This window comes from Magallana gigas, chromosome 8, assembly GCF_963853765.1.
Source record: "Magallana gigas chromosome 8, xbMagGiga1.1, whole genome shotgun sequence".
Classification (NCBI taxonomy): domain Eukaryota; kingdom Metazoa; phylum Mollusca; class Bivalvia; order Ostreida; family Ostreidae; genus Magallana; species Magallana gigas.
Window position 1 is genome coordinate 37,371,310 of NC_088860.1, and position 24,148 is coordinate 37,395,457.

The window sequence follows — 24,148 nt, forward strand, 5'->3', positions numbered from 1 at the left end:
TTGTTTATAAATCTTAAAAATTGAATTAAGCAATTTCCAAAATGTTAATGTACATCAGGAGAGAAAAAGCAATCAAGAAATGATTTAAAATTTGCTACTGTACACATGTAAAAATGTATTAAGAAGACTGACTCTTTAGAACCAGGTTAGATTGGGGGGTGGGTGGGTGAATGTTGAATGGTGAATGTTGAGTATAAACATTTATAATTTGAATCATTTATTGTTATTAATTTTAACTTGTCAATGAATACTAGTTATTGATCCCGAGGTAGAAATAGGATCTCCGATCATATCTCAATAGATCATTTGTCAATTATTCAAGGTGTAATAAAACTTTTTAAAATCAACATTTTTTACCAGCTTATAAAAGTTTTTAGACACCCAAATTATATTTTGATTTTAATAGATCATTCGACAGGGGGGGGGGGGGCAGTTTATATTTGAGTTTGTTTGGGGGTGGGGGTTCCAAGTCATATATTTGACAATTTTTTAATGTAATTCAAAATAAGACTAAGCCATATTACAGTCATGAACATGAATAGCATAGAACAAAACACAAACTAATACATGTATATATACATAGGAAGTATTACAAAACATAGATGATTGATCTATATCTGGGTTCTTAAATTGAATCATATATCATGTACATATTATATTATTGTATCTTTGTTTAAGACATTTCAGATGGTACATGTATGTTGAGGTCATTATCCCAAGTGCTCTTCCTGAAATTGACAAATATCATAAAAGCCATTGAGATCCCCACCTTAATCCAAAGATATTATTCCTCCTTAGGTTATGGCGCATCAGATCATTATGGCATGTAAGTCATGACCCTAAGGGTTCATACTGACCCCCTTAGAAACAGAAATTGTCAATTATCTTTAAATTATTGATGTTTGATGATCCTATTTCTATTTAGTCTTTATTATTAAGTCTCCCGAATGAAATTTGGAGACTTATTGTTTTTGTACGGTTCCTAATACATGTATTATTATTCTTCAACTTTTTCTTCTTTCTAGCTCTGAACTTGTTTCTCAGAGATGGCTGAACAGAATTGTACAAAACTCCAGGATATGATAGGCTTGCAAATCTAGTTGTGCACCCTGGTTTGATTTTTCTCATTTTGGGTTAGACAACCACTTTTCGGGAGGAGGGGGGTGGAGGGGATTCAAAAGGGTGTAGAGTCTAACATTGAACCTTGTAGGAAGAATCGTAGACTCTATTGTAAATGGTAACTTGAAAACAGACAAAGATAATAATGTAGGGTTTTCATAATCATATATTGACTGTTACTGGCAATAAATAGGGCTTATTAGTTATGATCCCTGGGGTCAGCCCCACCCCCTAGGAATTTGAAATTACCATATATCTCAAAAACTGTTATAATCATGACCCCTAAATCATATATATTCATTTTTCTGATGTCTAGGGGCATCAAATGTTATGTAGGTCATAGGCCCTGTGGGTGGTCCTGACCCCCTCAAACAGCAAGTCCCTTAATATCTTCAAAACAGATGAGATCTCCAATCTTAAACATATATATTCTTGTTCCTTGTGTCAATGGGCATCAAACGGTATGTAGGTCATGGGCCCCGGGGGTGGTCATGACCCCCCTCGAACAGGAACTGCACGAATATCTCAAAAAACGGTTGAGATCCCCACCCCTTGTATGTAGGTAATGGGCCTCAGTGTTAAATTTAATTTTTCAAAACCGTAATGCACATCTATGGAACAGTTCCTATCATATCCCAAGATATGATGTGTCTATCTATTAAATCATAAGAGGAGCTCTTGGATCCTTGGATGAAATTTAACTTTTTAAAACCTTATTGCAGATCTATAGGACAGCTCCAATTATATCCTAAGAGATGACGTAGCTACTCCAAAAGTTGTAAGAGGAGTTCTGGGAGCCAAACTTTATTTGCAAAAAACGTCATTTTTTGTTGCCCACTGATCCCCTTAAGAAAAAAAAATCTGGAACCTGATCACACTTAAATGACCCCTAGGTCAAAATTAAAAATTCCGAAACCTTATTGCGCATATATGGGATACCCTAAAACATATTCAAAGAGATGATTGGTCTACTGTTGAAAATGTAGGAGGGGTTCGAGGAAGAAGGTTTTTTGTGAAAAGACGTAATTTTTTACCAATTATTTGACCCACAGGACTAACAGAGAATTTTTAAAACCTTTTTACAAAACAACATGATACCCCAAATCAAACTTCAAGAGTTGAGTTTGCTGGTTTATATGATGTAAGAGCAGTTTGAGAAAGTAAAACGTGACAGACGGACGGACTGAAGGACGGACGGACGGACGGAACAGGGTAACAACAATATACCCGAACTTTCTTTAGAAAGTGCGGGTATAAAAATAGTTTAGATATATTTATTGGATGTACATGTAAAAATGGAATCAACAGTATATTACAAAGTATGAAGTAAATTTTGTATTTAAACTCAGCAGGGAAATTTACAAAGTAAAAATGAGTAAGCATGAGTAAAAAAGTATTATGCACTGTAAATTTTGTATTTACACCTTTACAGCAAGTTTGTGAAACGAAAGTATTTCTGGACGGAATAGTACATTTTTTGTGTAACCTTGTAAAACAATGAAAAAGTATTCTTGTTAAAGACATTATTTTTGAATCATTAATATCAAAAAACCTAGCAATGTTATATATACACTACATATAATAGCATGCGTGTTCGAGGGATTCATATTAATAATTCAAGGTCTAGTCATAAAAATGTTTATTGTTTTCGAGATACAATTTGTTTTGAATTGAAGATGCTCCAATTACAAATAAACCTTTAAAATATATTTATCTGAAGGTTGAATATGATTGCACTATAATATTTTAAATTCAATATATCAAACATATAAATATAAGTTCGGTTTACGTGTTTCCTTGTTGTTAAATTAAAAACCGGTTTAATGATTAAAATTCTACGATGCGGGTCAATTTTCATTAAACTAGGGTCTTTATTTAACATCTTTAGTTTCAATATTCAATGTTGAAAAATCCTTTAAGGTCAATTTTTTAGCTGGGTCAAACTTCTTTGTTACGCCATATAAGGACCTATAACATTTTTTGTACATAAGAGAGACCATCAAACACTTGATTTTTGTAACAGTGTGCATATATGTTTAAATGTTTTGTGACTGCACTAATATCGATAGCAAGGCGATTGCTGAATAAAACTAAGTAATAAATGGTAGCAGTTTCAAGTGTGATTTTAAAATAGTCTAGCATATAGACGTGTTACATACACCAAGTAATTTAAAAGCACGTAAAGGTGTGTATGTCATATATTTTAAAGGTCATTTACATGTGGTCTGTTGCAACAACTATTGAAATAAAACCACTATTGAAATAAATTATTTCAATAGTGGTTGGGAATGTATTTCATTTGAAAAATCAACTTGCAACCACTATTGAAATACAACCACTATTGAAGTAATGATTTAAAGAGGTTGGGGATGTATTTCATGATAAGAACTACTTTACAGACACCATTAAAGTTCAACTACTATTATTTTTTTTTTAATTGTAGATAGAAATGAATTACTTATAATCATAACTATGTAATCACTATTATGTAACACATTTGGAAAGAAAGAAGTTGTATATCATATTTGCAAACTATTTTGAAATGCAAGAAATCTAATATCTAATATCAAATACACAATTATGGTACAATTTTCACTGCTGTGTAGAAGTAAATGACCAATTCTCAAAGAAAAACATGCATATACATTTGTTTAAATTTAACAAACAATTCAAATACACAATTAAGGTACTAAGGACTTGCATATTTTATGGTAATAGTAATCAAGACTATGATGTAAATGTACTTATTTTAGGATTTTCACTGTTGTGCAGAAATAACTAATCCTCGCAGATTAACATATAGAATTGTTTCCATATTTTTCTTTACCTTTCTCTTTCTATAGTTATATCATGTTTTATGGAAATTGTAAATTATTTGTACTAGAAGACAACGTTGTAAATTGCCAGAACTTCTATTCAAAACCCCTGCATATTAAAAAAATAATTTATAGCTTATATATCATTATAGATTTATGTAATAATGAATATCACTATTAAGATAGATAATTTCAATGATTGTTGGGGATGTACTTCATTAAGACCAATATTGAATGAAATAAATTATTTCAATAGTGGTTGGGTGTGCGTTTCATTATAACCACTGTTGAAATATATTATTTCAATGGTGGTTAGGTATGCATTTAATTACAACCACTTTTGAATTAATTTATTTCAATTGTGGTTAAGGATGCGGTTCTTTACAACCATTATTGAAATAAAATAGTTTAATAGTGGTAGGATGTTATTCTAATGCCTATTACTCCGACTTTGCATAACACTTTCGGTTCCAGGTGACAGGTGGTATGGAAAACATGACCATATAGAGGTAAATCAAAGAACATCATAATCAAAAAGGAATTCATCATCTCATAAGACATACTTCTTTTTTTAAGAAACTCCCCTAGCAGAATGGAAAATGTTACAAACAGACATAATGATAGACATAAAACTGAAATGCATCATCAACCACTATTGAAATACTTTTTATCAATAGTGGTTGAAATGAAAGGTATCCCCAACCACTATTGAAATAAATTATTTCAATAGTGGTTGAAATGAATTGCATCCTTAACCACTATTGAAATAATATATTTCAATAGTGGTCGTAATGAAGTAACCCCCAACCCCTATTGAAATAATTTATATTAATAATGATATTTATAATAATATTTATCAATAAATAATTATTCAATATACAGGGAGTTTGAATAGAAGTTCTGGCAATTTACAAGATGTTCACATTTGTGCAAATAATATACAATATCATAGGACATGATATGTTTGTACAAAGAGAAATGTAAAGAAAAAAAATGTAAATTTTCAAAGAAAAATTAATAAAGAAATTCATTATAAGCTACGATTGACAAATCATTTTAATTTTAGTTTGTCTTTAAATTTATATTGAAAATGGAATACATCCCGGAACACGATTTAAATATTTTGTTTTAGTAGTGGTTGTATTTCAATAGTGGTTGCAAAGTGATTCTTCAGATGAAATACATTCCCAACCAGTATTGAAATAATTTATTTCAATAGTGGTTTTATTTCAATAGTGGTTTCAACAGTGGTCTGACGTGACGATCCAATTTTTAAATATTTTATCGATTCCTCTTTAAGTATAGTCCATTGACAATTTATAGAATCATTGTGAGATTATAAACATTTGTAACAAAAGTTAAATATTATTCAGAGAAAGCTTGACGGCTATGCGTTTCCGGTGTTTTCAACAAAAGAATGCCCTGGAAATCAAGCAGAGTGGAAAAACAGGTCCTCTGCTATCAACTGCACGGATAGTAATGGATACATGTGTCTACCAAACGAAAACTTTACTGAGCTCTTAGAATTCTGTTACATATATCCACGAATATTGGTTCAAAAAGGTATGGAACATTGATATTAACACTTTTGTTGGTATAAATAAATATTCATTGTGCTTACATTCATTAAGATAATTGATTCATTCTATACTGTTTTATTTCGTTTAGATCTGTGTTTGTATCTGGTCAAACGTTTCTCCAGAATAGATTCATACAATTGCCGCATATTTACAAATGGATGCCCTAAACTGAGTTACTTCTCGTCTGAAACCTATACTCGTGAGTAAATGATCTTTATATACTTTAAATTGTATTCAATTTTTTTTCATTGTAATGCCATTCTTTAAAAAATTCAAAACATCTACAACTGCTCCAGTAGGCATATGCAAAAAAATTAACTCTTTTGGTTTTTAGGGTTAGGTTACCTGAGTAACTCAGGTGACATTTTGCAATCGGTATTGGTCCATCGTCGTTAGCAGCTTTTTCTGAAAGCTAAATGGTCAATTGCTTCAATTTTTGGCTTAAACTACATCTAGGATAAAAGAAATCATAATTATAAATAATTATGTCATAATCTTACCATCGCTGGGGCCTCATGAATGGGGCCAAATATGCAAAAAGGCAAAGTTTTAAAAATCTTCGATATGAGAAAAAACGTATATGAATGGTTATGATGTCCATAAAGTTCCCTACCAAAATTGTGAAATTCGTGGCACCTGTATCAAGGTTTAGGCCTCTTCATTTACTTCCATTAATATCTGAGAAAAACAAAATTTATGGTAATGTCCACAAAACCCTCTATCAATATTGTGAAATTCATTGCTCCGGGTCTTGGGTTCAAACTACACGGCGAGGCTAACTGCAAGAATGTACACTCTCTCTCTCTCTCTCTCTCTCTCTCTCTCTCTCTCTCGGGGGGGGGGGGTACAATCATAGGATCTCGGCTCGGTATTGGTGCAATTCGGCTCAAATTACATAAATGAAAATAACATTTGCATTTCTTACCTGAACTTAAACATTGTAAACTTTATCCAATAATATAATAAAATCTACTAAAATTTCTAGAATCCCAAACATAATACATGTATCATAGTATCTAAAAATGCTCATCCTTCGGTCAAATAGACATCCAATGACGTATTGATTTGCTAATCATATGACTTTGTAAAGTATTTTGTAGCCTAGGAGCGCTATAAATTAAGCATATTTTGAAGAAAAAAACCCGTTATTGATGATCCTACAAATGACAGAATTGTAATAATCATATGTGATGAATGGAGTTAAGGGGAAAACTAAATAATTAATTAAAACGATTTGTGTGGAAAAAAGCCCAAGGAAACAATTGAAAATATTGTAAAATACATTGGATAGGTGTTGTCATATTTTGCGTATCTATAATTATTAAAAAAAATGTCGATAAATCCCACAACTACATGTAGTATCGGAAACATAAGACGCCCATTTCAATTGGTCAACTTCGGCATCCAGTTCATATGAAGCAAGAACAACATATGACGACGATTTTTGTATCGGCAATTTCCGATGTTTTCTGAGGTCAAAAAATTGAATAGTTTCAAAACTGTTAACTAAACATTTTCCTGTATTATGGTACTTGAATACTACAGTAACCAATTTATATTCCCTGCTGCATATTCATCTACTAGTATATGTGCCATGGTGTTCAGTATCAATCATTCGATTTTATAGGTCTCTGATTGGTTAAAACTGTTCTATTTGTATACAAAGAAATGTCATATAGTTTAAATTGATATTATTGAAAATTTCTACAGATCCGAGTTGTATGGAAATTGAAAATGGGTGTTTCTCTGCTGAGCCTAGTTGCAAAAGGTAAGACTGCTTCAGGTTTATTTTTTACCACCAGAGGACGGTCGGTTAGTTAATTAACCGTATTTTTATGCTGAGTCGCGTGCATTATTAACTATTCTTGGTCATACAGACGCTTTGTACATGTTCATTTATAGAAACGATTTAAAACTGTGCTCAGAGAAAGCATCTGCTTGAATGCCAAGTTCTACGGGTAACTGTGAAAATATGGTCTTTTTTAAAAGTAATGATAAAGTAGTATATTCACATTCACTTTCTTTTGCCCTATTGAATTGCTTTGATCGATTTGAGTGATATTTACGCATAACACAGAAGACCCAATCACCAGATCTGGTACGTATAAATACTGAAAGTATTTCTTGTAAAACATGACTGACTCTCCTTGCCGATTCAAACCAGATCACACCCTGATATTATACTTATGCTGATCAACAATTTATTGGTGTAAATATTTTTAACAATTAAATGAAATCAATTTCAAATTAATTTCAAATTATCTTATTATATCTACCAAGGGTTATATTCACTGAATAACATATTTTAAAATAATATTGTGTACTTAAAATGTATAGCGTTGTGCACTATTCCTGTCCGCATAATTCGGCTGTTCCAATGGCTCTTCGGTTTATTGCGCATTTACTCGTAGAACAAAGCAGAAATTTTGACAGATAAATCTTTTTGTCGAAGGCAAATAAAGTTAAATTAAACGTAAATATAAGGATTGAATCATTATTTTTTGAAAGATGTGTCTCGAAACTGCAACGCATTATTCAATTTGTATGCACACACCGTTGCAGTTATGAGACCACATCTTTCAAAAAATAATGATTCAATGCTTCAGTGTTTAAAATGTAAGTTAAAATTGCATTGGTGATTTTTTTAACCCATTTTTTAAACACACTATATGATATCCCCCGCACGCGCGGGAATTTACACGTTACACATTATTATGATACAGTGTTAATATTCTGAACTATATTTTTTGTTCATAGTTAAGTTGTATTTACGTTTCCGAATTTTTTCTTCATTGCTTTCATAAACTATTCGTTGGTATTAACATAAAAACCAAACTGCATGGGTAGATATTTCGAGGTTGAACAGTGTGAACAGTTTATTTTATCTCTTTGGTTGTAATTTACAACATAGAGAATATCACAAACATATACACAATATATACTTTATTCGTGAGTAGAGAAAAAAATAAACAATTATAACGATTCTCTACAAAATATATATGAAGTATTAAAGTACAATTTTTTATGTAGATTAATAACCAAGAGGTTTAGCCTTCTCGTTAGCAATATCAATAAACTTATGTAACTTGCTAAATAAGCTCACATTGTTTGAGGAAAAAAGCTCGTTAAATTAACCAATATTTGGTCTAAAAAGATAAAATTTTGATATATACTTTTCTCTTTCGTTTTTCAACACAGTGCAACACAAAATATAGTGAAATTCATCTCCAATGTCTCTGTTACATAAATTACATAACCTGTTTCTTCTTTCTATGTCATTCCATCTACATGTACCAGTTTAAATACGTAATTTATGGTAAGTTTGAAGTTCAAAATCTAGCTAAAACTTGTTTCATAAAATTTCTTAAATTACAATTAACATACGATTGGCATCTAAAGTCTAAATAAGTAAACAACTTGTATATACATGTAACACCTTTTGAAGAATTATTGCAGATTGATTCCCAGTTTTGTTGAAACTGTTAGTGAATCTGTTAGCTTTTGGTTTAAGCTTTTGATTAGCCAATCATGATTAACTACTTGGTTATTCATCCACATATTACTGTACCCACTGTCATCTAAAGTTGATTTCGAGTTTTTTAGCCATTTGGATTTCTAACCATTCACATATTTAGCATAAAGTAAACGATACATTATGTTACAATATTTTGACTGTTTTCCATGAATAATTGTTAACCAATATGCAATAATTCTTGTCTTGATAAGTAAAATTAATGGTACTCTCTCTAATTTTCCATATATCATGTAATTTGGAGTAGGTGACTTAAGATGAAAAAGTTGTTTACAAAAATTAACATGTATTCTTTCTATTATAGCAACATTACTGTATCCCCATACCTCGCAACAATTTTAAAGTATAGGAACTACGATCTTATCAAACAAAGGCAACTAATCATCTTAAGAAAGATGCAGCTGATTACCTTTTTTTAGAATCCCATACATAGCTTAAGTAGCTCTCTCAGTTGTATATTCTTTGTCTGAATAAAGGAACTCGATGACGAAAATATAACTTCAAGATATTTAAAGTTTTTTACAATTTCAACATCTTCACCATTGTAATAAAAAACATTATTTTTCATCCGTCCCTTTGTAAAAATAACTATTTTTGTTTTTTCAATATCAAATTCAAGTTTCCATTTTTGACAATAAAGTAGGAAACTATTAAGTTGGTTTTGAAGATCTTAAGATGTTTCTGAGAGTAAAACTGTATCATCAGCTTTCAAAATAATCAACAATTTTAACAATATCCCAAGCTCATGTTTAATTTCATATGATATCGTAGAAACAACAATATTGTTAGTAGTTATCAAAAAAGATTTTACATCATTAAGAAATAAAGCAAACAAAAATGGTGATAAATTTTCCCCTTGACGCACTCCTATTCTGCATGGAAAATATTCAGAAAAAATATTTTTACAGCAATTCTCGACTTACATTCAGAATACATCTTAACCATTACATCAAAGCATTTTCCAGCAATACCATTTTGTATAAGCTTCTGCCATAGTCCCACTCTCCATACATCGTCAAAAGCAGCTATAAAATCAATAAAGTTCACTATTCATTTTCTTTTTTGCTATCAAAGATAATTCACTCAAAGAATGTAAAGTCAATATATTATCTATGGTAGAATAATTTGATCTGAAACCACCTTGATTCTCATTCAAAATATTTTGTTGATCGGCATATGTATTCAACCGTTGGGACCAGGGATGGGGTAATTGAAAAAAGTATTTGTAATTGAGTGTAATTAATTACATTTTTCAAAGTAATTGAAAGTAATTTGTAATTGAGGCTGTCTTCAATTACAAGTAATTGAATGTATTTAAATACATTCCAAAAATAGTGTGAATTGTCAATTACTTTTCAATTACATCTCAATTACTTTTTTTCCAAGTTTAAAATATAAAAAAGGTGTCTTATAATGATAAATAGATTTTATACATGTTTGGCATGGACTTTTGTTTACACAATAATTAAATGTCCCATAATGTTTCATATATTTTTACAGCATAACACACTGCCCAGGGCAATAGGTAAAGATCTAATTTTGTGGAGGTGTGAACTCCTCTAATACCCAAGAACCCCCATTGATTTTAGACTTAAGGAAGTCAAAATATCTCATTTTTGTGAATTATAGCAATTATTATTTATATATGATATCCTGTACTGCCGAAAGTTGTACTTTCTGAATAAACATAGTTTTAATATGTGAATAAAAATTAATTCACTATAGAGAAAATATTATTCAGAACCAAAAATGAACTCAATGGTACTTAATGAATTTCATGTTGAAGAAAATTTTTCTAGAAAATTTCAAAAAAATTTGATCTGAACTGAACTATACAACCTTTAAAAACATAACTGTACATAAAGTTCTGTATATCGTAATGCTGTTAAAATATGTATATGTTCTCAAGATTAAAAAAAAATTAAACTAAAGTATTTGAAATGTAATTAATTACATTTATCAAAGTAATTGAGAGTAATTAATTACATTTTAAAAAATCAATGTAATTGTAATTGCAAGTAATTGATAAAATTGTCAATGTATTTGAAAGTAATTAATTACTTTTCAAATAATTGACCCCAAGTCTGGTTGGGACAATATAGATGTAAAAATTTACCCATGCAACTAAGAAGGGTAATTGGTCTTTAATTTTCTGGAAGATTATCATTACCTTTTTTATAAATAGGCAGGATATTACCCACGATCCAAGCTTCGGGTTATATTGCAATTTCAAACACAACATTAGATATTCTTACATAAATGGACAACATAAGACTGGCTGAAGATTTGATATATTCATTAAAAATGCAATCGCTTCCAGCACTTTTATTACTTTTACAATTGGCTATAGCTTGTTTAATTAAACTTTTTTCCGTTATAACATCATCCAAATATTCATCTGCATCTGAGCCCACGTGTGGTACAAATTCGTTACTTTCTATGTCACCCTTATTTTTATTTTTAAAATATTCATAAAATTCATTAATATTAACCTTACATTTTTTATTTACTTTTTTATTTATTATTATTTTCCAGTAGTTTTTTGGGGGTCCCTGCTCCTTAATTTTCTTATTTTTGTCATTATAGTTTTTCTACACTGTTTCATGCTTTGGTCCATGATTTTCTTACATTAACGTTCACTTTCCCGAACCTCGTCCTTGAATATGATTGACCCCATACTCTCTATATAACCGTTTTGATCTTTGATATTTTTTACGGGCTATAAAACAATCCGTATTGAACCAGTCCTTTCTTTTCTTTGGTTTTTTACTATGATTTTAATAAATTTTAGATGTGCCAACTGTTTTTTGAGCAGAGTTTAAAGTAAATTAGCAGTGTTTGTAACGATATCATCTACATGTTATTTGCTTAAATTGTTGACATCAATATTATTTAGAGAGGATAGAACTCTCTCATAGTCACGCATATCAATGGTTCTTAAAAATGTAACTGATTTCTCAGCAACCCAAGGTTTTGTTTTTATACATGGTAAATTAATAATAGACCTTTCAATTTAATCAGTATCAACAGAATTAAAGACATTCTCTGAGTATTTACACCTATTGCACACAGAAATGGTATATGTATATCAGAATATAACTTGCTAAAATCTAGAACAGAAAAATCAATGACATGTTCAAATATTCTATACTACTAATTTCACACTGAGATTTCTCTGTTTATGAATATGATTAAGTTGGAGAAAAGCTTCAAGTTGGTAGGATGCCACTCGGCTTTCTACTGGTTGCCAATGGAAAAGAGAAACAATTCCGTAAAATTAAAACAAGTTCTTTATTCTTTAAACGTCGGATGGAAAGTGAATTAATACAAAAACATATTTCGAAACACCCTGTAGTAAAACACAGCAATGATCGTTTTTACGCTTTACGGCTTATAATCTAAGGATCGATAATTCCGCATAAGTATAGAAATGCATAACACTTATAAAATGTAAGAAAACTAGAAAACAAAATATAAACTGTTGTCATTAAATAATTAGAGAGAAAATAACTTACAAATATTACTTAGCTGACGAATTTCTACCGATTCTTAAATTCACCTTTTCGCACTGAAGAGTTCACTACAGGTTTACAATATTTACGCGGCGAATTCAAACTTTATAAAAAACTGCATTTAACAGCATAGAAATTCAATAATAAAAACCACTCATTTAAACAAAATGAAGCACAATTATGTATCATGGCATAATAAACAATGACGCGAAATATCTTTTATAGAAAATGAAAACTAAAATTCTGGAATGACGAATTCATAGTTCCGCAAAATAATAAGAAATATATAGTTAATCAATGTTCTAAAGTATTTTAAACAAAACAAACTAAAATTTATCAAAATTAGCAACAGAAAAATATAATAAAAAATGTAATGAAAACCTAAAATACTGAAAATAGATAACATTTCATTCAAGCTTACCAAATGGAAAAGAGAAACAATTCCGTAAAACTAAAACAAGTCCTTTATTCTTTAAACGTCGGATGGAAAGTGAATTAATAAATGTACTCACCGTCCGGCTCAATTTGGAATTGCTCTCAATGACCAATCAGGATACTTGATTCAAATGCTAGCGGGCTAATTTCACAGAATTTCTTCTACGAGCTGACACTGATTACTAAAGGCCAAAAAGGTGATAAAGTCAATTAGATGAATTTCGATGTACGTATGTTAAAAAAGAGAAGATTAAGTAAAGCCGAAATGAGTAAATAAGTTTTCTGACGTAATGAAAATAGAATAATCTTCGCGAGTCGCTAAAGTGTCGCTCTGATAACACAAAGAATTTATCTTCAAAGGTTTGCCTGGACGAGGAATTTGTCAGTTTATTAAACAAGTTAAGTTATTTTCCGACAATTTGTCGTAACTAAATAATTTCCAGAAACGTGTCAAATTGTTTAGATGCCATGGTTATACAATTAAAAAGTAAAACGCTACCAATAAATTTTCTCGATTAAGAAATAAAGTAAAACGTTTAACAGTGAGAAAAAAAAACAAAGCATTTAAAATAAGTAAAATTTAAATGATTAAATTGTTATAGATAGTTTCAAATTCTCTGAATTTTCAAACTTTAATGTAACACTAATACAGTAATCAACAACATTTGATTTTATTGTGGTAAATGTTCCTTCTTCTAATTGACCATTCATTAAATACATATACTTATTTTTTTTTACAAAAATTTAGTAAAAAATTACCAAAGTTGTTCTTAGTCTTATCAAACGATTTCCTTATTTTTAGAATTCCCATGTTATGTAATTCAAAAATATTGGATAAACAATCTAGATCAGGATCATCTAAATCATACTCGTGGTTTGAGATATTATCTAATTCAATAAAACCATCTTTATCAAAAGTTCTTGAGTTAAAATCACCAATTAAACAAATATGACTTAATTCACTCTTTAAGTTAAAAAATTCTAGTTCAATTTCATTAAATGCTTCGTTTGAGCTATATACAAAATTCTCTGGAGGTATGTATACAATTCCTAAAATCAAATCTTCAACACAATTTACTAAAACAGACTTTAACTTTAGCCAGTGTACATATTTACTATCAGTGTACACAACAGAAACATTATCTTTTAAAGATCTTTTGTAGCCAACAACAATACCTCCAGAGCGTCTGTAAGAATATTCATGTCTATTTTTAGCATCAAATTAAAACTCAGTATTCTCTACCGGTGTTGTATCGTCTGTTTTTGTTTCTGTAAAACACATAGAAAGAAGTAACAGGTTAGGTAATTTATATAACAGAGACATTGGAGATGAATTTCACTATATTTTGTGTTGCACTGTGTTGAAAAACGAAAGAGAAAAGTCTATATCAAAATTTTAACCTTTTGAGACCAATTATTGTGAAAAACGAGCTTCTTTCTCAAACAAAGCGAGCTTATTAAGCAAGTTATATAAATTCATAAGTATTGTTAAGGATGACGTTTACTCAGAATGAAAAAAAATTCCACTGATGATAATGACAAACCATCTACTGTGTGTTATAGACCTTACATAGTAGTGTTATTCTTCACTTTCAAAAAAGTAGGTCAATTTGAAAATTTAAGAAAAATCCTTAAAAATATTACACTATGATTGAGAGTTTCTTAATTGTGAAAATAATACAAATTGCTTAACTCTTTAACAAATGAAATACAGTATATGAATGGTAGTGACATTAAATGGATACAAAGCATTAAGTTTTCATTCACAATGTTATAAATATTCTAGTCCGAATTTCCTCTATCAGTTTTCAAATTACTTCCCATTTTTGATTCAATATAACAAAAAACTGAATGATGATAATGCTAAAACATTTATAGTATTAAACTAAGTATATTGACCTTTTTCTGTTGGCATAAAATGTATATGAGGTCAATGATCAAAATTTTGAGATATGGTGTCTTTTATCATTTTTAAGCATTTTTCAATATTTTTGTAGTGTGTGCCATACGATTATCTAAACGAAAAAGCAAGATAAAACCAACAGAAAATATGCAAAATTATGTTGACTAACAGATAAAATCTTTACTTTAAATATTATAGTACTACCAAGATTATTTCAGTGGAAAACAAAATCTGAAAAATTAAGCCCGAATTTCCTCTGTTTTGCTAAAAGTCAAAATTTGTCAGAGCCTTATTCCATAATTTGGTAAACATATCAATTCTTATGTCAATAATAATTCATTTCATAAATGCTTTTTGTATTTAAAACAAATTTTACTCGTGAAATTTAACTTCTTAACAATCCGGATTTGAGAACTCAAATCCTGAGTAAACAACGTCCTTAACGAGAAGGCTAAACCTCATGGTTATTAATTCCTATTTATTTATCTACATAAAAAATACTTCATATATGTTTTGTAGAGAACAATTATAAAAGTTTATTTTTTGTTCTCTACTCACGCATAAAGTATATATAATTGTGTATATGTTTGTAATATTCTCTATGTTGTAAATTACAACAAAAGAGATAAAATAAACTGTTCAACTTTTCGTCATGACGTTAATAAGTCAATCCACCTTTTTAATTACCCCGATTTCTATCCCCTTTTCCCACCAGAGGTTGTGCTTCACAAGCTCTCTTTCATTCAGAACTAAAATTGCACATCCAAAAAACGAATTGGCTTATCAATTTTTTCAAGCATGCACGGATCAATTTTAGGGGGGGTGGGGGGTGGGGGGTCCGACGGTTTTTTGAGTTTGCCGCGAGGGGGGGGGGGGTCTTAGACAAATTTTTGGCAATTTTATAATGTATATTTAAAGAAATTTGATTTAACCGGGAAAGGGGGTCGATACGCGCATGTCAACACTTTATTAATCTTGACTTCTATAAATACTCTAAAAACGTCACCTGTAGTTATTTTCGTTCTTTGAGCAATCATTCAATATCATTTCATTGCAAGTATATATTTTCATTTTGATGCAAACTACCCCTGACTTGGATCCACCAAAGCGTGTCCTCTACCTCACTCTCATTTTTACTATTTTGGACTTTTTTTATCGAAAATAAAAGTAGGTTTTTGATTAACATCACAATAACTATTTATCAGTGAAAATTCAGTTAAAGCTTACGAACATCATCTCACACGTGTTGAAATACCAAAGGTGTTCGCAGTTACTCTGGTGCAGGCATTACAATGTATGTATTTAATTTGCAAAATGTCTTAATTTATAGGTATATAATTTTAAAAATAAAAAGAACCTTTCCTTTCAGATTCAAACATTTTACATTTATGTCCTTTGAAAAATTTAGACCTTACTTTTCAAATGCACACTGAAAGGTCTGCAATAGATCTGGAACATTTTATTACTTAAATACTATTTTTTTAATCTAAATTGCAGACAACCTTTACAGAGCAAAACTTCAAACGACGATACTCTTCCAATCATTTTGGGTGTATCTATTCCTATATGCCTTCTATGCATTCTTGGACTCACCGTGATCGGAATAAGTGAGTGTATATACATGTACTTATCGAACGTTTTATTACACTATATTAATTAAACTCTATTTCTTATGCGCTGTTTTATTAGATATCTATATTCTGTGTAGTTCGTAAAATTAATATATTTGCTTGGTTTTTTAAACCAGGGATGTCTGTCATGTTGTCCTCTGTATGCCTAATTGTTGAATCTATATGAACTGCGCAATGTCCATAATTTGAACCAATACTACCATATTGTTTTGTCTTTCATTGATGGCTTTAACATTCAATTAATGGTAATGATTATTTGATATACAGCATGTTATACACCTACCTAGTGAGTGTGACAATGAATAAAGAATTCACATTTTAGACAGGTGGTCAATCAACTACAAATATAAACAATCAAATTGCAGATGCATAAATTTGTGGTAGCACTGAGTGTCAATGCTGGTTTAGTTAGAAGAATCGTAACTCTACTGCTCGTGGCACTTCGAAATTGGTTTCAACGGGTTTTTTTTTATCTTGAAAATAAAATTCATGTTTTTACCTAATTATAATAATTCTACTGATTGGGTCTCGACAATCACGTGACATGCAGTGCATTACAACTTCATATGTTCCTGACATCGTAATCGTAAAATATTACGCTAACATTATAATTTTCATTCCATGCATATGAAAAATCTCGAGGATGGGCATACGACGAATCAACTAATCAATTTTAAAAAAATGTTTTAAATGCCTTTTTATAATCAGAAAACTATCAAAGAAAGAAATCCTATTTTTTATTGCATGAGTTTTCGGGAGGTATTAAGATTTATTTCCTCAGAAATATCATATTTCTTTCGGGCGTCGCCCTCGGGAATTATGATTAATCTAGCATAAATCTGCATACCTCCCGAAAATTCATGCAATACAGAATAGGATTTCCTGATGCAATACATTAATAATTAGCGAAAATAAGAGTCTGAAACACAGTTTCATCGATCCACGAATCAAGTGATATGTTGAAATGTTTAGAATATCTTCTCGAAGTTTTTCATCAACGGTCAGTTTAAAAAAAATGTTAATATTTTTCGACGAAAAAACATTACGATTTATACGTTGATGTTAACAATATACTCCTGAATATAACTAATCTAAACAAGAGGCCCATGGTCACATCGCTCACCTGAGCAACAATGCCTTTATATGGGTGTTCAAGAGATAGTGTGTCATATGGCCCCTCGGTAGAAAAACAAAAAAAGAATACCATAAAATAAACTGTATCCAAATTTTACACTTATTTTCTTACACTTAATCTTTGACATTGTACCCTTATGAAATACCATTTTTACCAAAAATAAGATCGTATGCAAGATATAAAACTAAATTTTTGGTAGGGGTACACTCTTAACTTCCGATCCCCTTTATTTCAGTTCTGGCCCCTCACTTTAAAAAACAATCAAATTATGTATGAGAATATGCTTATAGGTACATATTCATTTTCAACTACATTGTACTAGCTAATTATTGTATTTTATTAAAAAAAATTCCTATATGTGAAATAGGAAAATTGTACCTCAAGGCGCTCAAATTAAAAAGCATTCAAAACTTTTATTGGTCTTCCGCATTAAAAACGATCGTTGTTTACCAGGCGTGAACTAGTGCTACGTTTTTTAACCTTACTCACTTGATCAATGAATACATTATATTGAAAAATGTTGTCATGTGATATGTTAAGGAGCTATTACAAGTATAATCAATGCATATGCGTCATATCTGGGTGGAGGGGAGGGGGATCACCCCCCCCCCACATTTTTTGCAAAGTTAGACAAAGCCGCACTCAAACAATTTTTTTTATGTTGTCAAGATATCTGATTAGGTCTAGCCCCCTACCCCTCTCAATGAGCCTCAGACTGCAATGTATTGACAGGCATATCGCTCTTTTTTAATAAGGCGCACCCTTTATTTTTCATCTTTATTCAAAATCAACGTTTACAAATGGCTATAAATCAAAATGATTTTCCGCTGTAATTTTCTCTTAAGAAACTGTTTTAAAGAGGTCATTTTTATTTAATTATGTCTGAAAAACCAACATTGGTGTAGATTCATTGTATAAGGAGGGGCCCCAAAAAAGTTGTTACAGCATATCATCCTTTTAATTTTTCTGTACAAGTATTTAACATTTAGTGCGACATTTCTAGTGATAAATCAAAATGTCAGCGTCAATCGTAAAATTATAAGCAAGATACAGAACTCACAATTCAGCTTGGTTTGAGTCAATTTTTTGTTCACAAGAGTTAATTACATTCAAGTTAAGATTTTTAAACTTGGTATTTCCTATTCAGAATGAACAAAAGCATGACCTCAGTTCTGTGAGCAAAGCTCTGTATCTTGCTTATCATTCGAAACTTTACACAGCTGAATATGGTTAGTAAAGAAAAAATGTAAACAATTAAAACAGAAGAAACATGCACTTTAAAGAAAGAGCACAATTTATTTTTCATAATATATATATATATATATATATATATATATATATATATATATATATATATATATATATATATATATATATATATATATATATATATATATATTTCTAACAGCAAAAACAAACCCGGTTAGATTGAACATGCAGAGCATCTTAACAAAACACGCTGCATTATAATCAACCATAACGTAGAGATCGTACCGAATTACCAATAGAATGCATGGTATTCATAATATAATATGTTGTTAGTGCATCAGATTTTGCTCATTTTGCACAAGTAAACAATTAACTGTCTGATTTACAGAATTCTATATTTGATTCGATACGTAAACATTCAAAAATACAGGCGATATTTCCCCTCAACTTCAAGTTAAAAAGCATAAACGAAAATTAAATTAACGTAAAACCACTGTCACAAGTGAAAATGGCAACGCATTGAAAGATTTAACCTCAATTCACTTCACGAAATCGGCACAAATATATTAAGCATGTTTCAAGTTTCCCTTCGCACGTAAACTGTCGCACAACAAGCAAATTCATCTTTGTCAGTTTGACCCGTTTGTCATGCGTCAACATTCAAACATGGCTGCCTTATACAATAAACTTTCGTTTTCGATATGGAATATCGAACCCGAAGTGATAAACTGATTGACAGCGATTATCTCTTTATTTTTATTTTCGTTAATTACTTAAATTTGAAACATAATTCGCCGATAAGTTTTGCAATTTATATCTTCCTTTCCATAAGGATTATTTATGCAAAATTACGTTGAATTTGACTCAGTAGTTCTTGGGAAGAAGATTGTTAAAAATGCACCACTTTTCTACAGTTTCGAGGTTTTCTCCGTTTTAAATAATTATCGGTTGAAATTAGCCAAGTGGTTTTAGAGAAGAAGTCTAAAATGTGAAAAGTTTACAGACGGACAGACGGACGACGGAGAAAAGGTGATCAGAAAAGCTCACTTGGGCTTTCAGCTCAGGTAAGCTAAAAACAGAACAGGCGTCAGAGATTAGAATTAATCTTTCTACAATAATTATTGACTAAAGTAAACTGACTAAACATGCAGAGTCATGTTTATGAAGAAAATCGAAATAGTATACTAGGATAAATCAATTGCACTAAAAATAGATTAAAAGCATTAAATTAGAACTGATGAAATAAATATAGCTAATCGGAAACAAATGAAGAAAGTAGAGTTTCCCCCTTTACATCATTCCTGTCATGGTAATGGCGGATCATTCATGACAATATTTCTAGACAAGTATTCTTTTTAAGGTAATGATCGGCATGCAATATCTGTGGTTAGAACTGTTTATGTAAGCATACTACTTTCAATAAACATGATAAATAAGATACACATTATACAGCACCGTTTTGTTGATTTCCGGAATAGCAAGGTATGAATAAAGTTTACATAAAGAAAGGCAAATTATACTTCCGATTAATATTCTAACGGATATATGTAAGACAAACGTGGTTTGAATCATTATGTATGTAACTGCATACATGTTTTACTTTCAAGGCAAACGGATAAGAGTTCTAACGTTTTTAGTAATCTAATTGCATTTATAAACCTGTCATTGCATAGTTGATAAAAAAAAGTGCATGGCGCAATGGGTGCGCATATAGTAAAATTTACTGGATGCCTTATATGGACAGAGACGATATCAGTAGTAAATTGCATAAAGAGTTCAATGGTTTTCACAGAATCTGCGTTTAAATCAGGTCAATCAGTCCATTATTAGCGCAAGTTTTTGTATTGATAAAGAAATGGGCGCACAGGGAGAGTGAAAATTATATCGATTTTTTCCCCCCACAGTTTTTGAATAATAACAGTACTGTTATTTGGTTTCTTTTAAACTTAAAATGGGTAGACAAATGTTTGAAATACAGAACATTTTATTATAGTTTGTTTCTGAATATAGCAACACGACGTAATCAATGCAAAATCCTACTTATTTACAAATGTGTTAAGTAATTTTGTTGTCTCTGGGTCTTCCCTTCGTGAATTTGAAACGCGTAAAATGATATATTTCAACATAAAATATGCTGCTCTTTCAAAAGAAGAAGGCCCAGAGATGACAAAACAATATGTACTTTTTCAAAATAATTTTGGAAGGAAGGTAAACAAAGTCTAGATATATGACAATGCTGTTTTAAATACTACTTTATACCAGATATCATAAAGTATCGCATTGCTCACTGGTCTCGTCCTGGATTAGTAAATAAAGACATGTGATGTTTTGGGTTCAAATCCTGCTTGTGTTTTTAATTTTTGGAACAATTACATTATGTTGAACTATAGAATTTATATTAGTGTGTTGTTATTGATTCCTGTTAAATGCACACTATTTTATGTTCTTAGAACTAGTATATTATGATTTTAGATATACAATTCTAGACTTTGACCCCTGAGCTAATTTGTATATGTTTCAAATAAACTAGGTGCTGCGTGCACAGGTTGACATTGCATATGATATCGGACATTTACAAAATAGATACATCAACAAACCGTATTGTTGACATTTACATAACCAAGCTTTAAGCCTACAATAATGCTATTAATTTCACAACAATCTGCTTTGTTAGAATAATCTGTGTCTCAGGACATTCCATCGCCACAGTTAAAATGTCTCCCATATACCCGTATTGTAGCAAAAAATTGCAAAATCGCTCTGAAACGATTTTGGAGAAAATTAATGAAGCTGCGTTGAAAATAAGAGTTAAATTATTCATAACAAACAATGTTGAAGCTGTAAATATCTTTAATCTAAAAATTTAATTCATATTAATGAAGAATTCAACACTTTTTCACAATAGTGTTTTATTAGCTTCGAATTAACACACCATGTTGACATTCGGGACTCTCAGGATTTTTCATATTAAATGCACTGAGTTAGAGTTATTTCCCATATTTCCGTTGATGAGCAGAATATATGACAAATTTTCAATGCAAATTTACATGTATTTGTAATATTGTTTCTGAGTTTATCCATGCAAATATGATATTGTGAAAACATAAACTAAAGAGCCTCCCGTGAATGTAATACGCATGTGCAAGATTGTAAAATTCAAAAAATACAGATGATTTCCAGATTTTTTAAAAGAATTTTCTTGATTATGAAAAGGGACAGACAGACAGACAGACGGACAGACAGAATGACAGACGGACGGACAGATGGACTGACGGACGCAGAGGAAAGCTTAAGTCCCCTCCGGTGAAATCGGCAGGGGACCAATAATACCTTGCAATATTTGAGTAATCAAGTTTTTGTTCGAGCCTGTAGTATTTTGGGGTTATAGCCATTTAAGTCCCAATTGATTCGTATCGATGATTTCTGCAAACTTGCGATCTTGTGCGCCCACTTTCTTTGAACCATTTAAATATAACTGTAAACAAATGATGGCATATGCAATTTACCTTTGTATCCATATACTTTGCTAAAATAATCCTACAAATATTATTTCTTGTTCTTTTACTCCTTGTAGATATTCTAAAGTTTTCAATGTCGCTGTTCTCACAAAACAAAGTTCACTGTTCTAAACATACAATAAACACGTCATTTTCTAGCATCTGGTATATCTATGACATCGTATGGTCAATATAGTTGTCCCAATTAGTATTTTCAAGCTCAGAATATCTACGTCGATGATACATGCACTGTCTATCTTTACATTAAGGCTGACAGTGTGCATTTGAGTGGAATAAAAATGTCTAATCAAAATTGCGGCTGCATGATTTTTCCTATGTACCCTATATAGGGTATCTAAGGACAACCAACAAAAACTTGTATGATAGCTACTACAAAGTCTGTATAATTATGCACGAAGTTCGACAACCATAGCATTGTAATATTAGAACTTTGCACAAAAACACGCACAATTAAGCTTAAGATATTTAACACACGTGCGTGGTAAGCACACCTTTTATACTGTTACGGTCATTGTGTATAAAACGTGATTCAAGAAGATAACCCCAACCAAAAGTGGTCGAAAATGCGGTAACTAGGTCCACATATTATATGTGATGTAAAAAAATATTAAACTTTGTGTATAGACTGTAAGACTTACATACTGATGTTGTTGTCTTTTGGATATTACTTGTTGATGTTTCATTTGTGCAAACTTTTGAGAAACAAATCGCATTGTGACTTAAAATACATGTACCCAAAATGACTGTGTTGTTTCCAAAGAAAGCTACAATAGAGATATTAACTTCATTTCATGATTACTATCATTTTAAAATTTTTATCTCCTCAAAACAAAGTGTTTCGGATCCGCTCCTCTAGTAACAAACCAATGACCAAGCAGACAAAACATATTTTTATAGGTTTACAAATGCACCATCTATTGAGAGTTATAAGTTATAAATTTTTGTTCTGGTGATTCTGATATTCGCGGAGTCCTCTACCAAATGATGAAATGCATGATCCCTGAGACAGGGGTTCAGGACCGAGGGTGGGGCAAATATAACAATAAAGTGAAAATATATTAAATCTTCTTCTCTACTCTCATATACATGTATATTTGAGAAAAACTAAATGCATTGTTATGATGTCCTTGAAGTCCTCTACATGAATTGTAAAAGTCATTGTCCCTCAGGGCTGGGACAGGGGTTCATGCCATAAAGCGTGAACAAATAGCCACCTAAGAAAAATGTATTGCTTCAATAATATTTTCTTCTGTACTATCACGGTAAAGGGAGATGAGGTCATACACTGTTTTTATGTTCATAATGTCCTGACGATAAAGTGTGCAATTTACTGCCCAGGCGACGGGGCAGAAGTTGGGGCTTTTTATTGGGGTAGGGTTGGAGGTTGATAAGTTTGGTCATATATTGAACATGCTGTATGTCATCCATGAACATATATAACTTAATACTTCAGATCTCTAATTACCAAAAAGCTTACACTGTTTGGCCCTTGGAACTGAGGTATAGATAATCCGAGATTCCTCCGACCCTTGACGCCCCCCCCCCTCCACTTTTCTTGAATGAAGGTTTTTGAAACATTCAATGATAAAAGAAGGGTAAAAGTCAGAGGAGCCTCGGATAGGGGCTTAGACTTCAAAATGAAGCTTAAAATACAAACATGAGACTCTCTGACATGTCAGTCTAAGGAATATGGTACTTAGATGACCGTCAAGGCCAGAGGGCCTCTTGTTAGAAATTTGTATCTGCAAAAGAAAAAGG

The 24,148-nt window shown here is 31.0% G+C and overlaps 1 protein-coding gene across 1 annotated transcript in view; it reads left to right on the forward strand.

Annotated features, from left to right (window-relative positions):
- LOC105334969 (ankyrin repeat domain-containing protein 17) overlaps positions 1 to 24,148 on the forward strand; it is a 776,771-nt gene that overhangs the window by 9,892 nt on the left and 742,731 nt on the right. Inside the window, exons 2-5 of the mRNA XM_066069666.1 lie at positions 5,309 to 5,498; positions 5,604 to 5,714; positions 7,226 to 7,283; positions 16,395 to 16,504. Of these exons, the coding sequence (XP_065925738.1) occupies positions 5,309 to 5,498; positions 5,604 to 5,714; positions 7,226 to 7,283; positions 16,395 to 16,504 (469 nt within the window). The remainder of the gene's footprint in view (positions 1 to 5,308; positions 5,499 to 5,603; positions 5,715 to 7,225; positions 7,284 to 16,394; positions 16,505 to 24,148) is intronic.